General features: G+C 43.0%; 1 protein-coding gene across 5 annotated transcripts in view; it reads right to left on the bottom strand.

Moving 5' to 3' along the window:
- CEMIP (cell migration inducing hyaluronidase 1) overlaps positions 1-16,696 on the bottom strand; it is a 167,154-nt gene that overhangs the window by 70,770 nt on the left and 79,688 nt on the right. For 3 of the 5 annotated variants that reach the window (XM_081888407.1, XM_081888408.1, XM_081888409.1), the window contains exon 2: positions 1,318-1,424. In XM_081888407.1, coding sequence (XP_081744533.1) covers positions 1,318-1,375 — 58 coding nt within the window. In that variant the 5' untranslated portion in view covers positions 1,376-1,424. Of the gene's footprint in view, positions 1-1,317; positions 1,425-11,221; positions 12,439-13,357; positions 13,922-16,696 lie in introns of those variants that run through there. The other 2 variants (XM_081888410.1, XM_081888406.1) reach the window with 2 other exon arrangements.

Below are 16,696 nucleotides of genomic sequence, written 5' to 3'. Positions count from 1 at the left end.
GGGCGCCACCACCAAGAAGGCCCTCTGCCTGGTTCCCTGTAACATAACTGGGCTCTTGGGCCCCACAGGGGTGCCTCAGAAAGAATGTCGCTGGTCAAGGGAGCCGTGGACTCAAAAAGCTTGAAAACCTCTGTTCTAAAGAGTAGATACAGTGGTACCTTGGGTTAAGAACTTAATTCGTTCTGGAGGTCCGTTCTTAACCTGAAACTGTTCTTAAACTGAGGTACCACTTTAGCTAATGGCGCCTTCCACTGTCGATGCACCGCCGCTGTGCAATTTCTGTTCTCATCCTGAAGCAAAGTTCTTAACCTGAGGTACTATTTCTGGGTTAGTGGAGTCTATAACCTGAAGCGTCTGTAACCCAAGGTACCACTGTACAGCAGAAACTTTGCTGAAACGAAGCAGGACTGGGTGTGGTCTGGGTCTGGATGAGACACCTCACAGTGGCCCCACAAATGTCACCCTGAGCTCCACAACGGAAGACATGAAGAATAGAAACCAAGGAAGACAAAAGAAAAATATGTTCAATAATATGCAGGTTCTGGGGGTTTGAGGGAGTGATGAGTTGTAGGGGGAGGTACTTTAAAATCCTAATCCACCCACTTTGAACGTATGGGTAAGCAGCATTTTCACTGAAACAAACTCTAGCACTCCATATTTAATGGCTTGAGCACCCGTACCATCCGTGTAAATTTAGAAAAACATGAACTTAGAGGAACTTTAAAGCTCTTTTGGCCCTGAGATGAGTTTTAAAGCTGCCCAGTGACTGAGAAACTACAGAGACCCATACAAATACCTTTAAGCTTTTTGAATTATCTGCTGGGGGGGAGCAAAACAGGTGACTCTCCCTTTCCAGAATAAAACTCTATTAATATTTATGTGCCTATTTAAAAAAAAGATTTTGTGTGTGTGTGTGTGTGAGAGAGAGAGAGAGAGAGAGAGATTGTAGTTGTCATTCTTTGAAACAAGCAAATAAATAAAAAGGAGGGCGTTCCTAGCATGCTGGGGTTATGTGCAATTTATGAATCCCATCATATTTCACTTATTAAATTAAATGGGAAATTTTTAATGTTATAATGTTTTATTATGTTTTTGTATGTGCTGGAAGCCGCCCAGAGTGGCTGGGAAAACCCAGTCAGATGGGCGGGCTGCAAATAATAAAATTATTAATTATTATTATATATACAAACATTTTTTTTAAGTTTTATTTGCAGCCTGATTTAAGAACCCCTCGTGATATTTTAAAAAAAGCAGAATACAAAATGTGGAAAATAAAACGAATATTGTGGCCATTCAATTAAATCCATCCAGACTTACCCATTTGTACAGCAGGGAGCATAAACACCAAGGCCACTAAGCAGCTGGTCAGGAACATGTTTGGGTGTGGAAATGCTCTTTGAAGATATCCCTTGTCTTCTGAAGACCTGTAAAAAGGAGCGGGGGGGGGGGGAGAACAGCAGTTTGAGAATGCTTTGGGTTTTTTTGCACAGGTATGGATATTTCGTTATTTATTTTAAATAAAATAAAATGAGGTAAGGTTAGGCTTGATTGTATGACTAAGCCTATATTGGTTTATCCCTTTTCTTGACTCAGCAGAGCTAAGACAACAAGTGTGCTTTCCATACCACACCTCACTCTTAACTTTTATGCAGGCTTAAGATAACATGAGCCGCCATTTAAGATTTTATATATATACTAAGTATTTATAGGGTGGGGCAGAAGAAGGAATAATGCCCCATGTTACAGGATAATCCAGAGGAATGCAGCATGGAGATCACAAGTCATACAGCTCAGCATGTAAAGAAAGGAAGGAAGAAAAACTCAGTAAAAATTATGCCAAGGTTCAAATTTGACAAACTAGTGTCAGCTTGAAGATGTGCGTACACACCACAGCACAACAAGCAACAGCACCCAGACTTCACAACCACACAAGCAAGCATTCGGGAGAATCCAGTTAACTGGTTACAACAATGCAAATGAAATCACAACACTGTGTTTGTGTGTGTAGGGTTTTTGTTTTTGTTTTTTTAAAAAGCATTTATTAGTAGGAGTCGTGTTCATTTATATACCGCTTCATTGCCAAAGTGGTTTCTAAGCAACTTACAAAGTGTAAAACCAATTACAAAAAATAACATAAAATACAAACATGCATTCGTTAAAATGCGCAATGAAAAAATTCCATCAAAACATTCGGCGAAATCTCCACAATTAAAATGTGAAATAAAACAAGCCCATTAAAACAGCACAAGAATTAAAGCAATTAATGCCAGGAGGTTCAAGACAGGTTGATTCATTTCCTGGGCAGATGACAATACCTCATAAAAGTAATAATGAGGAGAACCACTACTGACAACAGTATAAATCACAGCAGATTTTTTTAAAAAAAGAAAATGCATTGGAGGTTAAAAGCTCAGGGAAATCAAAATTATTATTATTTTATTATTCACTGAATTTATATCCCACCTTTCTTCCCAAGGAAACCCAGGACAGAAACCCAGAAACACATCCATAATACCCTGTCCCTCACCTGCAAAGTATTCTAAAACAGTAAAAATGCTTTAAATACAGATAAGAGTGGAAAAGATCACCTAATGCCTGAAAGACTTTAGTGTAAGGACACTCTGAAATGTCCCTATTTTCTCGCAGGATTCAATTACATACCAGCAAATGGAAGTTTTTTTGGGCTCCACCTTAACACAACATTGTATAACCACCCCACCAACAAATCAGAATGAAAGCTCAAGAAATAACTGGCACAGTCTAACCTCCTTGTAGACAAATCAGGACAAAACACTCAACAAGCAGGTTGTCTGGAAGCAACCCAGGAGGCATGTGAGCTTCCCTGGGTCCCACAAACGAGTCTCACAAATGGGGAAACATGATAGAGAAGGCATTTCCCTAACCCAACACACTGTCAAGATGGTGGGTGCACCCATACAATTTTTTTGGGGGGGGGCAGATCTTAACTTGTTGTGGACAGTATGATGGGGAAGAAGCCATCCCCTCAAGTATAAAATGAATAAAGTTGGATGCAAACCAGAATTTGCTATACAGTGGTACCTTGGGTTACATACGCTTTAGGTTACAGACTCTGCTAACCCAGAAATATTACCTCGGGTTGAGAACTTTGCTTCAGGATGAGAAAAGAAATTGCACAGCGACGGCGCATCGGCAGTGGGAGGCCCCATTAGCTAAAGTGGTGCTTCAGGTTAAGAACAGTTTCAGGTTAAGAATGGATCTCTGGAATGAATTAAGTCATCATCATCATCTATTTTTATTATGGTCCAGAGATCCAACAAATCATTACAAAACAATACACAATGGAACGAATTAAGTACTTAACCCGAGGTACCACTGTATAGAGATAAGATTGGGGTCAAAATTGCTCTTCCCTCATTCACTACTTTCAAAATGCTCCCGCCACCTCTCCCGGGCCACCACCAGTGTACACTTTTAAAATAAATAAAGCCCTTTTGTGCACCTCCGAGTGGCCTCAGCCCTGCTGCTCCTTGACAGGTGCTGCAGTCTTTAGGCTAGCAGAGATGCGGCAATTAAATAAAAGGATGCCAGAAAGCTAGTTAGGGAAGCGCTGAGCAGGAGGAGTAGTCAGTGAAAGCACACACAAAACGGGTAGAAAGCTACTGTGCCCAGTTTTACACTTTAAGGGAATCAAAATGCAGGGGGGAATTAATAAGATTGTGCAGAAACCAAGTGCACGGCCAACGTTTTAACAGTGTTGACATTGAGTAAGCCAAGGATGTTATAACAAGACTTTGCTGCAATTACCCTAAAGCAAATCAGCCACCATTAACACTGGCCAATATTTTTTTAAAAAAATATTACTTCAGTTTGACATACTGCATATAGGCAAAACGTTATGATTCATTATGATACACAGTACCACACCACTTTAAATGTAGATCGGTTGTGGGAACTTTGCTTTTGGCAAATGTGCTGTGCGAGTGTGAGCAGAAGTTTGGATAGTGCCTTCTTAAAGGTAAAGGTACCCCTGACCATTAGGTCCAGTCGTGCCCAACTCTGGGGTTGCGCGCTCATCTCGCTCAAGAGGCCGGGAGACGGCGCTTGTCCGAAGACAGCTTCCAGGTCATGTGGCCAGCGTGACTAAGCCGCAGCTGGCGAGCCAGCACCAGCGCAGCACACAGAAACGCCGTTTACCTTCCCGCCGGAGCGGTTCCTATTTATCTACTCTCACTTTGAGGTGCTTTCAAACTGCTAGGTGGGCAGGAGCTGGGACCGAGCAACAGGAGCTCACCCCGTCGCGGGGATTCGAACCGCCGACCTTTCGATCAGCAAGTCCTAGGCTCTGTGGTTTAACCCACAGCGCCACCCGCGTCCCAGTGCCTTCTTAGCATAAAAAATAGTACACCTGGAGGCCTTCACACCTTGTCCCTGGGCAGGGTGGTCTGTTATGGCAAATGGGGTACTGTCCCATCAATCTCAGTATGCCGTCAGCCAGTCTCCACCCGCCTGCCTCTTAACAACCACTTCCTGGGGTCGAACCAGGCTGTCAGCTCCCTTTCTCCTTAGTGTCACATGTTGGCTTGGGGGGGGGGGAATAAACAGGTGGGAAGATACGATAATCTTTATTGTCATTGTCCCATACAGAACAATGAAATTGGAAGGAAAAAAAATCTATATCAGACATTCAAAAACCAACAAGCCTGCTATCCCAACCATCCCAGCCTTGTTAGCCCCTAAAAAGTCTGATACCCCATAACTGAATACACTATACTCACATAGAGACAACCTTACACTGTGTTTAAAACCAAAATCGCATTTGGATAGAAACTGTTTCTCAAGCGGCTAGTCCTAGTCTTCATAACTCTGTACCTTCTTCCAGAAGGCAGAAGCTGAAAGAGATCTTTTCTGGGGTGCACACTATCCTGCGCTATCTCTGGAGCTTTCTTATGGCACCTGGAAGCATAGATTTGATCCAAGGTGGGAAGAGTGCACCCAGTTATTCTCTCCGCAGTCTTTACAACCCTGGACAGCATTGTTTTCTCCCTGACTGTGCAGCTCCCAAACCACACACACAGACCATAAGTTAATACACTCTCAACCGTACAATGGTAAAATGCCATCAGCAGGTCCTTTGAGAGATTATTTTTCCGGAGGATTCTCAGAAAATATATAGGATGGGGAGAAAGCAAGAATGAATGGTCTCTGCCTGTCAATGGCTTCAGCTCCACCTACTTGCGGGGCTTTCTGCCCTCTGCCCTCCCAGTCCTCATGGTCACCAACCCTTGTGTTGATAAGAAAAAATGCAAAGCCAGAAAGAGATCCTGTTTTACAACAGTTCTAACACAGGTCTACATGGACTGGCCAGTGGCTCTCAAGGGTATTAATTAGGAACATTTTGTAGTCCCATCTGGAGATGCCAGATGGGATCTGGGTCCTTTTTGCATGTGCTCTACCACTGATTTTAGATCATTCAGGGAGAAGATGTTGGACCCTGGAAATATCAAAACTGAGTCGATTCTTCTGGCAGACTGATTTGGTTCTGAGAAAGAAGCGAATTCCCTGTCCAATGGGTGTTTAAATCTCCATATGTCAATCAAATTAAAGCTTTCCACCAATTTTAAAAGGGTTACGGGTAGTCTCTCTCCCTTAGTTTCAGTTTTCCTTATTGTCCAGTCCATTTCTAGGCAGACAACCCCATCCTAATGGAGATTTGAGCTCAACAGGGAATTGAAGTGGCTAGGTTAGGGCCGCCATATCCAGGAACCTGCTCGGCATAGTTCATAGCTTCTCTGAGTTATTCAAGCTGGAGGAGACTCTTGAGAGTCCCATGGACTGCAAGAAGATCCAACCTATCCATTCTGAAGGAAATCAGCCCTGAGTGCTCACTGGAAGGACAGATCCTGAAGCTGAGGCTCCAATAATTTGGCCACCTCATGAGAAGAGAAGACTCCCTGGAAAAGACCCTGATGTTGGGAAAGATGGAGGGCACAAGGAGAAGGGGATGACAGAGGACAAGATGGTTGGACAGTGTTCTCGAAGCTACCAGCATGTGTCTGACCAATCTGTGGGAGGCAGTGGAAAACAGGAGGGCCTGGCGTGCTCTGGTCCATGGGGTCACGAAGAGTCGGACACGACTAAACAACAGCAACAACATCCAGGAACCGGGCTCTGAAAATGGCATCCAGGCGGATTTTTGCCAAATCGGCAAAATGGCCAGGAAATCCCAGACACATGGCAAGCAGGGTGATTTTTATTTATTTATTTTTAAAAATGCTTTTGAAATCCTTTTTTAAAAGCCTAAACACACTCTGATGTTCCCCCCAAAAGCTCAGCAACCTAGGCTAGGTCACTACAGTACATTATTCCTCTTTGGGTGTTTATGTCCACTATTCATCTAGCTTTCATTATCAGTCGAGAGGCAAACCCTCCCATCACCCTATGGTAGGCTGGTGGGAGCTCTAGTTCAAAACATCTGGATGGCACCAAGTTGATAAAGACTGTTCTAGCCATTAAAGAGATGGTAACCCTACGCAGGGATGCAGGTGGCACTGTGGGTTAAACCACAGAACCTAGGACTTGCCAATCAGAAGGTCGGCGGTCTGATTCCCCGAAACGGGGTGAGTTCCCGTTGCTTGGTCCCTGCTCCTGCCAACCTAGCAGTTCAAGAGCACGTCAAAGTGCAAGTAGATAAATAGGTACCACTCTGGCAGAAAGGTAACCGGCGTTTCTGTGCGCTGCTCTGGTTCGCCAGAAGCAGCTTAGTCATGCTGGCCACATGACCCAGAAGCTGTACGCCGGCTCCCTCGGCCAATAAAGTGAGATGAGCACCGCAACCCCAGAGTCGGTCACGACTGGACCTAATGGTCAGGGGTCCCTTTACCCTTTACCTTTAACTCCACACAAGAGGAGTTTGTTGGGTTTTGCATTAGACTGGCCACTATGTTGAAGGGGCCGTGACATTATTCTTTGGCAAACAAGACACACACTTCAGGCAAAAGACTGACAGTACTAGTTTAGAGTCATGCATAAGTATTTGATTTGGGGTGGGGGGGGAGAGTAATTGCATTCTTTCAAACTGGAAAAAAACAAAACCCTAACTCTTCTATTTATCAGCACCTAAAGCCAAGAAGAATTTCAGAATATTGCCAGCTGGCCGTTTTCTTAAGCCTTACGACTCCAGAGTCGTGTGGAAATAAAGCAACTGCATTTTATCTTAACTTGAACTGCTGCCCTGCTATTAAGATCTACAGTGAAGTAATCATTTCTGTCATCAGCTGGCCATATATTTAAAAAATATTATATAGAAGGGCCAAAACTGAACAAGCACACTAACTTGCCCTCTTGCCGCAGTGAGCACATTGCTATATAAAAAATATTTATATACCACTATGAGGTGCTTTTTTCTGGGGGGGGGGGGAACGCAGTGGGATGCATACCCCTAAACATTTTGTACTTTTGTCCATTTACTGTATTTATTTTCCCTGATCTGAACTATAAAACTGTGATTTCCTTGAGTCAAAATGAGAGTACCCCTAAACATATTTTTAGGAAAAAAAGCACTGCCACTATGTCATAAAATAATCAAAGAGGTTTACAACAATAAGATTTGTGCAATATAAACTACATGAAAAGGCACCCTTTGAATCTCTATTTTGCATGATGGTTCCTGAAATGGAAGAAGCGGGTTTTCATGTGTTTGGATACTATTGGGTGCCATTTTATATTAAGATGGTGGAATGAAATGCACTGATTTTAACCACTGATTACAAAGCTGCACAGATGTTTGTTGTTGTTGTTTCTTACAACTCCCATGTAATGCCAGGTACAAGGCCTATAAAGGCCTAAGTCAGGCATAGGCAAACTTGGCCCTCCAGATGTTTTGGGACTACAACTCCCATGACCCCTAGCTAACAGGACCAGTGGTCAGGGATGATGGGAATTGTAGTCCCAAAACATCTGGAGGGCCAAGTTTGCCTATCTATGCCTGCCTTAAGTAGTTGTTTCCTGTCAGGGAGCATGGAGCTTGATTCTGTGTCCCTGGGAGCCCTCTGCCACCTCCTGTTACCCCAGCTTTTCTCCAAGTCAAGTTTCCCCTCCCAAATGGTTGCTTTGAGATGGAGGGAGATGAGAACTTAAAGTGTGAATACTTTTTTAAAAGTCCAATTCATTTTCAGGACAATCAGCCTGATGCTTGCCCATCCCTAATTAAAATAATGAAACAGGACCTCGATTATTCTCATTTGTCCATTGTTTAGCCACTCACAGACAACTTTCTTGTTTTCAAGCGTTCAGCACGACTTCAGATGGCAGAAACATGTGACGAACAACAGACGCCAAGTCCTGCAGACCTTACATAACTGCTGAGTTTCAACCTTCGCCGGGACACTTGCTACATGTCCTGCTGCTGGCTTGCTTTTAAAAATGAAGTTTGCATTGACTGGCAAGAAAAAAAAATATCAAACAGCAGAATATAGAAAACGATTCCCGAGTAACCAAATTTGGCCATGATCAATGGTAGACATACATTTTTAAAATCATCTTGATATTGTGTGTTTATACTGTAAGCCTCTCTAGAACCTTAAGGCATGAAATAAATCCTATCAAATACTTGTTTGTTTGCAACTCTCCCCTGTGTGTGTGTGTGTGTGTGTGTGTACACTCACACATGGAAAAACACTCAGCAGAGGAATTAATCTGCACTGTCGTTTGAAGTTTCCCACCACTTCCTGCTCAAGGCAGAACTAAATAATAGATTGGTGGGTTTATAATATCTACTAAACCGCCCCCATAGCACCCAAATGTATCAACCCCTTTCTCTTACTAGGCTAACTTGTAGGGGGTGAATATCACTGAGCACCAACCAAGACCCAGATCCATGCTGTAGTACCACCTAGAATAATAGAATTGCAGAGTTGAATGGGTACCCTGAGGAGCATCTCGTCCAGGGGTGTCTAAACTTTCTTCAAAGAAGGCCAGATTTGATGAAGTGAAGGGCCGTGAGGGCCGACCAAAGAGCCAACCAATGTTGTTGACCTTTTTTGGCTTGAAGTTGTTGAGTTTTCTTTGAGTTTGATATTGTTTAGCCTTTTTTAGAAGAAGAGGAGTTTGGATTTGATATCCCTCTTTATCACTACCCTGAGGAGTCTCAAAGCAGCTAACATTCTCCTTTCCCTTCCCCCCTCACAACAAACATTCTGTGAGGTGAGTGGGGCTGAGAGACATCAGAGAAGTGTGACTAGCCCAAGGTCACCCCGCAGCTGCATGTGGAGGAGCGGGGAAGCGAACCCGGTTCACCAGATTGCAAGACTACCACTCTTAACCACTACACCACACTGGTTTTGGGAAAAAACTGCCACAGGGGGTCCAGATTAAACTGACCAGTGGGCCAGATTATGCCCCCCAAATGGACTATGAACATGCCTGATCTAGTACTGCAGCCATCCTATATGGGGATCGAACCTGCAATCTTAGCATTATCAGCAGCATGCTAATTTAGAGACACTTCCTTACGGAGAATACAGAGATAGGGAATTTGGAAAGGATCCCTAGGGAAGACCATGCAGCTGCAGAGCCCATTGTTGCCCTCCTGCCATGAGCTTCCTGGGCTGCTTTCCCCTTCCTCCCTACCTGCCTTCTCCAAGCATGCAAACCATGGCAAGAGTGAGGGGATGAATGCAGAATCATAATACGAAAAGATGCCTGCTACATCAGGGCAATGGCCTGTCTAGTCTCACAGTAGCCAATCTGTTGTCAACGGAAGCCCGCAAGTGGGATCTGAGTGCAACAGCATTTTCTGCACTGTGATTTCCAGCAACAGGTATATTCACTCCAACAGTGAAAGTAGAATGTAGCTGTTGTGGGAGCTGTACCTTTAGCTTCTCGGGAGGCAGAGAGCAGTGCATTTTCCAGCATGGAAATGCAGCGATATGGAAAGCAGCATCAGCTTAATTTCTGCCTCCAAGGCAGCACTTTAAAAGGCTTTTTAAAAAAGAAAGAAAAAAGTGGCAGGCTTATCATGCAGCCAGCACAGTGAAAATCTTGAAGGCCTCTCCAGTTCCAGCTGCAAATTCTCTCCTCGGCAGAAAGAAAGCAAAACTTAGCCATTAAAAAGCTGTTTGGCAACATCGAGAGTGGGATTTACATCTCTTATTCTGGCTAGAGGCTCGCTTTGAAAAGATTCCCAGCTGTTGGGATCTGTCCAAAGAGCAAATATTAGCAGACAATGCTAAAAGTAGATACAGGAAGCAGTTAGTCAGGGACCTTCAACAGCTGTTTACTGCAGGTGTCAATCTCCTGATATAAAACGACTGCAGCGTGAGATCTCAACCCTGTCCCTATTCCGAAGGACAAATTAGCAGGGTTAATTGTATAAATTAAAAACCCATAGCACCCAAATGTGATGGTTCCTGTCCTCCTTCCTCTACAACTGCCAGATTTGAGCTATTCAGGGAAAGTGGGTGCTCAATAGGTTTGCTCTGAATTCTTCAATATCAAACAAAAAACGCATTGACAATAAGCTTTGATTTTAAAATTAAACCAATTAACCTGAGTTCACTTGCTCAAATTACTTTAGCCAACCAGCACTGGGGGAGATGCAGCTGTTCAAACAGAAGCAGAATATGTTCTGCCCTGGATGTGTCTTGCACCAGACCATTGATATTATCTAGGCCCGTACATGCTGGGCTCCAAAAGAAAATTTTGGCACGTGGGGTGGAAGGATTTGTCCATTTTGGTTCACGCAGTTTCTCATTTAACCCACATTAAATTCAGGTCTGCACATTTCCGCAGCAATTCACATTTTGTTTTTTACAAAAACCACGAGCGTTCACCAACATTTTCCCCGAATGCGTGAACTCTCCTAATAAGTACATTCCTGTATGCAGTTTTGACAAAGGTACACATTCCCCCTCCCCAAGCAATTAATCCCAATATAATACATTATTGTATGATATTTTCCAGAGCATATTTTTATGCACAGTTCCACCTTACTACATGCATTTGGTTGGAGAACAACATTGCAAAACTCAGAGAAGTGCGAATTCTGCAAGGTGGTGCATTGTTCCAAAAACTGCAAATCTGATCAATTTGGCTTTAAACGAAAGCTGATCAACTTTATCCCTGACCCCTACCTAACTTGGCACCAATGGATTCCCATCCGTGGCTAAGATAAAAACAAAAACTTCTGGAGATCAGAAAATCAAATTCATTGCAGACAGACAGGTAACAGCTTGAAGAGTACCTGTGATCTTCCTGACAGCTCAGCTGCATTTGGGCTTCCTCCATCAGTTCTTTGTGGATCAAGAGATTATTTTTTCCTACTCGGCCCAACAATTGCCTTTCCAGCAGTGGCCCAGCAGGTTAGCAGCTGAACCCATCTGCCATTCCCTGCTCCTGCAACTGCTTGCTTTTATGAAGGAGGGTGGGGCCCTGGTTGTTTTCCTTTGTGCCTTGGTGGCACCAGCCTTGTTTACGTGTGGCTCACCTCACCTGGCCTCCCCCCTTTTTCGGGAGGATTTAGTCCATATGTAATTTTCCAGAAGGTCAAGCTTATTGTTCCTTCTGCTTCTGTGCTGCCAGCTCTTCTGCCTTTGCCTTGGAAGGAAAGTTTAGGGCATTATCACACTGGTGAGTGAAGGGCAGACTTCTCAGACATAGCAAAAAAAAGGGGGGGTGTAATCACAAAATATGCTTTAGAACAGTTTTGTCTCAGTTTAAACCCAGGAGTGCTTTGTTTAAGTATGATTTCTCTCCTCCCCACCGCTTCCACCTTCAACACAAAAAAATCAATTTCTGTGTCAGGGTTAGGATAAAAATATTATGTTTCCTGACATGATGGTAGCAGCAAAAAATGTCTTCTTGGAAACATGTAGGCAAAAATCTGGAGCTGCTCATATTGGTTGCCATGTGACAAGGAAATAAGTAATTGGCAGGTTTGTGGGTTTTCTGCAGTTGCACGAAACTGGTTATTAGATGCAAAATATAGCATTCTAAGCACCTCTAGGTTTTGTTTCCTTAAAAAAACAACACTTCTGGTCCTCAAGGCTACAGACATAGGCTTGAAAGCATGTGGGCAATGTCTGAAGGAACCTCAGAACTCAGGAGAGACTGAGCACATTTTAGCCCTATGTCCAATGGTAGAGCTCCTACAGCCTATAGAGTTTTCTGCATCCTACCATGATAGAGATAGGGGAAGAAATTCAATTCAGTGCCTATTTAAAGGCAAATTTACCTAATTTGAACTTTCTGAAACAATACGCAGAATGGAACACAGCTGTTCTTCAAAATTCACACCTCCGAATTTTGCAATGCTTTCTTCAGTCAAGTAATGTGCACAAAAGGCACTTTTTTTAAAAAAATGGCAAAGTATGCATAAGTGGAAATAAGTTTCAAAAATGCATTATATTAGGAATATATAAACATTAAGGGGGAAATGCTTTGCAAAAATGTGCATATTGGGCAAAACTGCTTACAAAAATATATGCTTTAGGAGAAACTTACACAAAAATGCTGATGAATTTTCATGAGGAATTAGAAAAGTAAATAAATCACAAAATGATCTGGAAATGTGGAGACCTGGATTTCATCTCAACGGGGGGGGGGGGGAATGAGAAACTGAGAAGAACCAAAATCGAGAGATTTGCTGAGCTCTCCCCATGACAAACACAAGCAGAATTCTACAGGAAGTTACGAAACTCATCCGAATCATTTGAACACAGAGATCACAGAGTTCAGGATTTCTTGGTGTAGAATTTCAAATTCCTTTTAGTGTACAGTGCAGCCATGCTGCCTCACTTACCTGGCTTGGAAGCTAGGTACCCAGTTCAGTGAAGAAAGCTTGCTTGCATTTGACCCTTTATTATAAGAGGTTTTCTCTGCAGAAACCGCAGCTGAAGCTTTTCAGGCCACAGAGTTTAAAAACAATCAACGACAGCTGCTCATTGCTGCAAATCAAGCAGCACCCTTCCTAAATAAGAATACCAAGGATTTTATTTGGCCAAAGGTGCGAAAAGTCAAAACAGGTATAAAACTGGTATATATTCGTAGTGGGTATGGAAGCATTTGAAGAATGCATATTCTGTGCACTACATCGTTTGGTTTCCACCACCTCTAAATACTCCCGAGATACGGTACATTTAGGAATTCCCATTTCTATCAGCAGTGACACATTTATTGTGATGGATGTGCAATTACTGCTGGGCTATCGTAGCACACAGTGTACGAAATAGGAAGCTGATATAACAGCAGTATTAAGCCTGGAGTGCAAATATGCAAAATGTCTTGGGTTATCATATGTCCAAGGTCTCCTCTGATAGCTCTCTCCAGAACTAAAAATACTTAAAAGAGGGGGAAAGAAGAAGAAAAACAGTTCCCTTACCTGCTGTTTAGCAAATCCCTCTTGGGTTCTCCTTCCCTTCCTCAATCTGTTTCCTTTCTGGCAGTTCTCAGGTGTCCTTCTGCCACACAGCACTCAAGGGGGGAAAGGAACCCTGTTTTATTTGACACACTTTTGAGTCGCATTAGCAATTGGTGTGCCGTGGTTTGGAAGCAAGTCAGTGGAATGATGTCAGGCGGGCAGGCAAGACGGCCAGCTCAAGAGGGGAACTTACTCACCACCAGGGAGCCAAACTTGGCCAACAACAGTTCAGCTTAAAATGAACAGGATATTTCTCTGTCTTTTAAAGGCAGGGGTCAGGAAGCCTTTGTCCCAGGGCTCAAATGTGCCCCCCCCTAGGTCTGTCAAGTCCTCGGGACACCCAGGCCATATCTCTTGTGTGCTCCTTGAGAGCTTTGGCCTGGATGGAAGAGGGATGGATGTGTGTGTAAATCTCTGATTTGCGTGTGGAAGGCAGCTTGCTGTACAAAAACAAAAATGGCATCCGTGGCTCCGCCCACTACAAGCATGGGACCTGTTCAAGAAACCCTACTCTGTGGAAGAAATTTAAAGACTATTTAGCTAAATATGTCAAAATAATTTAATTAGAAAAGCTTGCAAATATCAGATAGGCTTAGGATTTAAGTATGTAAGGATAGAAATTAAGATGTTTAAAGACAAATTTGAAAGAATGAAAGATGTTAAGTGACTAAGTTAATTTTTGGGGGAAATTGAGTTTGGAAAACTGTTAAAATGATATATAATGAAATTCAACCAAGGGGATTTGAGGAAGTAACTAAATAATGTTACCAGGATTTAAATAGGATGTATGTTTGTTTGTTTGTCTGTGTGTTTGTGTTTTAAATTTTTTGGAAAATTAATTAAAAGAAAGAAAGAAAAGAAACCCTACTCTGGTTACCTCAGCAAAAGCGACCATAACTCAGCAAGTTGTGTGTTGCACCAGCCTCACCAAGAGTTACCATTTCACGTTGTTCTTCACGATCCCACTATATAATTATACAGGAAGAAAATATTTACCCCCTCAGGAAGGGGGAACATAAGAGGTGCAGTTTTGTTCAAAACAAGCCTCAGAAACCAACATAGACCTTTCTATCAACATCATTTTCTATATGCACATCAACGTACAGGGTTCCACAACATCTGGGTCAAGAGACCATAAGCTTACCAGAAAGAAAACAGTGGTTTTCAAAACCGTTTCCTCCCCCCCTTCAGATAATTCTGTCAACACCAATTTTCCACTAAAACGTGCAATGAAATCCCTGAACATTGCAGATGATTCTGGATCTTGGTAGGAACATAGGAATTGTACCATTGGCCAATTTAGTGCAGAATTATCACTGACTAGAAGTGAGCCACCACAGTTTTAGAGCAGGGTGTTTCTCTGCAAGACTTGGGAGATGTCAGGGAATGGTAGTTTGTTAAAGTAGTTGAGGGTTATTAGGAGGCCTTTATTCTCTCCACAGAGCTACAATATCCAGAGTTCCCTGGGAAGAAGGATTAACTGTTAAGCTACTCTGAAAAACTGTAGCTCCGTGAGTGGAATAGAAGGTCTCCTAACATCTCTCAGCATCCTTAACAAAGTCCCAGTCCCACGATTCTTCTAGGGGAAGTCCTGGCTGTTTAAATTGGTATGATACGGCTTTAAAGTGCAGATTGCAGATGGGGCCTGGGCGACCTTGAATAAGCCATCCTTCTCTCTCTGCCTAAACTACCTCACAGGGTTGTTCTGAAGTCAAAATGGGGAGGGAAAGAATCGTGTTCCTTGGAAGGTATATATAAATAGGATGGCACGGTAAAGAACCAGGAGCCTGAGCCCAGCGAAGGGCAATTTATTCCAGACTGAAATGCTTACAAATCCAGCACAGAATTCACAAAGCAGATGGATAAAATTATATAATCGTTCACTGCACGGCACATGCCAAGTTAAATGGAAAAAGGAAACTTTTACTCTGAGATTAGACAAGTAAGTAAGTGGGTTTGTCGCCTTCCATTTCGCTTTACAAGCGGAGCTCCACACCCAACGGAGGGTTCTTGAGACCAACCATTATTTATTTATTATCATGTATCCCTCCAAGAAGTTCAACGTGAGACACACATAGCTCTCCCCCTCATCTTATCCTCACAACAGCCCCATGAAATAGGTTAGTGACTGGCCCAAGGTCGCCAAGTGAGTTCCATAATTTGAACCCTGATCTCCTATGTCCTAGAGCACCACCCTAACCACTACACCACACAGCCCAATAGCACAATGAATGTAATTATTACAGTGACATTCACCACCTTAGAAGGTGTTCTTGTCATATACTGTATGTTATTAAGCTTTAGATCCATTCACTGATGAACTGTTTTGTGCCTGGATCCCAGAAGCAGTAATTTTGTTTTGTAGGAAATCCTATAGGGACAGTTCCTATGGGAACTGCTGCAAGCAATTCCATCTAGGCATGTCTTAATTGGAACTTAGTCTTAGGCCCAGAATATGTAAACTATCTGGATTATTGGATGTCCTGTGTTCATCTCAACCAGCGCTGTTTCTGTTCCACTACAGTTCAGCCTCTGCTGAAACCCACATTATATATCTCGCTATCTGCTCTAGCTGAAGGTGACATAATTTTCAACACATTTCCATGGAAGGGAAATGCCAAAGCAATACAAAAACTAACAAGTGGTATTCAATTAAGTTTTATTCTGAGTAGACCCACTAACATGAATGAGCATAATAGGTCTACTGTAAGTAAAACGTAGTTGAATACCACCAAACACAGTTACTTACCTAAGTTCATGGATTAAAAAACAATAGTGAATTCCGCTCATACTGTATCTGCTTGCATAATTTCCATTCCTGACCTTGGGTGAACATGCACATTGTGGCAATGTCTGCTCCCATTTCAGTCTTTGACAGAATTATCTGACATCCCTAGTCTAGATTTACCCTAAAGCAATTGAAAGAGCAGATACAAGATGGGCTGCCATTTTCCTGATTTTGCCATTTAGAGAACACACATCAACTAGAAGAAAGGGAGAGGTGCTACATTAAAAAAAAAAATGTTGGGCTAGCGTTAGGGTAAAGGGACCCCTGACCATTAGGTCCAGTCGTGGCTGACTCTCGCTTTACTGGCTGAGGGAGCCGGGGTACAGTTTCTGGGTCATGTGGCCAGCATGACTAAGCCGCTTCTGGTGAACCAGAGCAGCACATGGAAACGCCATTTACCTTCCCGCTGGAGTGGTACCTATTTATCTACTTGCACTTTGACGTGCTTTTGAACTGCTAGGTTGGCAGGAGCAGGGACCGAGCAACGGGAGCTCACCCCGTCACGGGGATTC

The sequence above is a fragment of the Podarcis melisellensis genome (assembly GCF_964234715.1).
Source record: "Podarcis melisellensis genome assembly, chromosome: 14".
NCBI classification, from domain to species: Eukaryota; Metazoa; Chordata; class Lepidosauria; order Squamata; family Lacertidae; genus Podarcis; species Podarcis melisellensis.
Note: the sequence above shows the minus strand (reverse complement) of the source record. Positions and strands in the feature narration are given on the sequence as shown.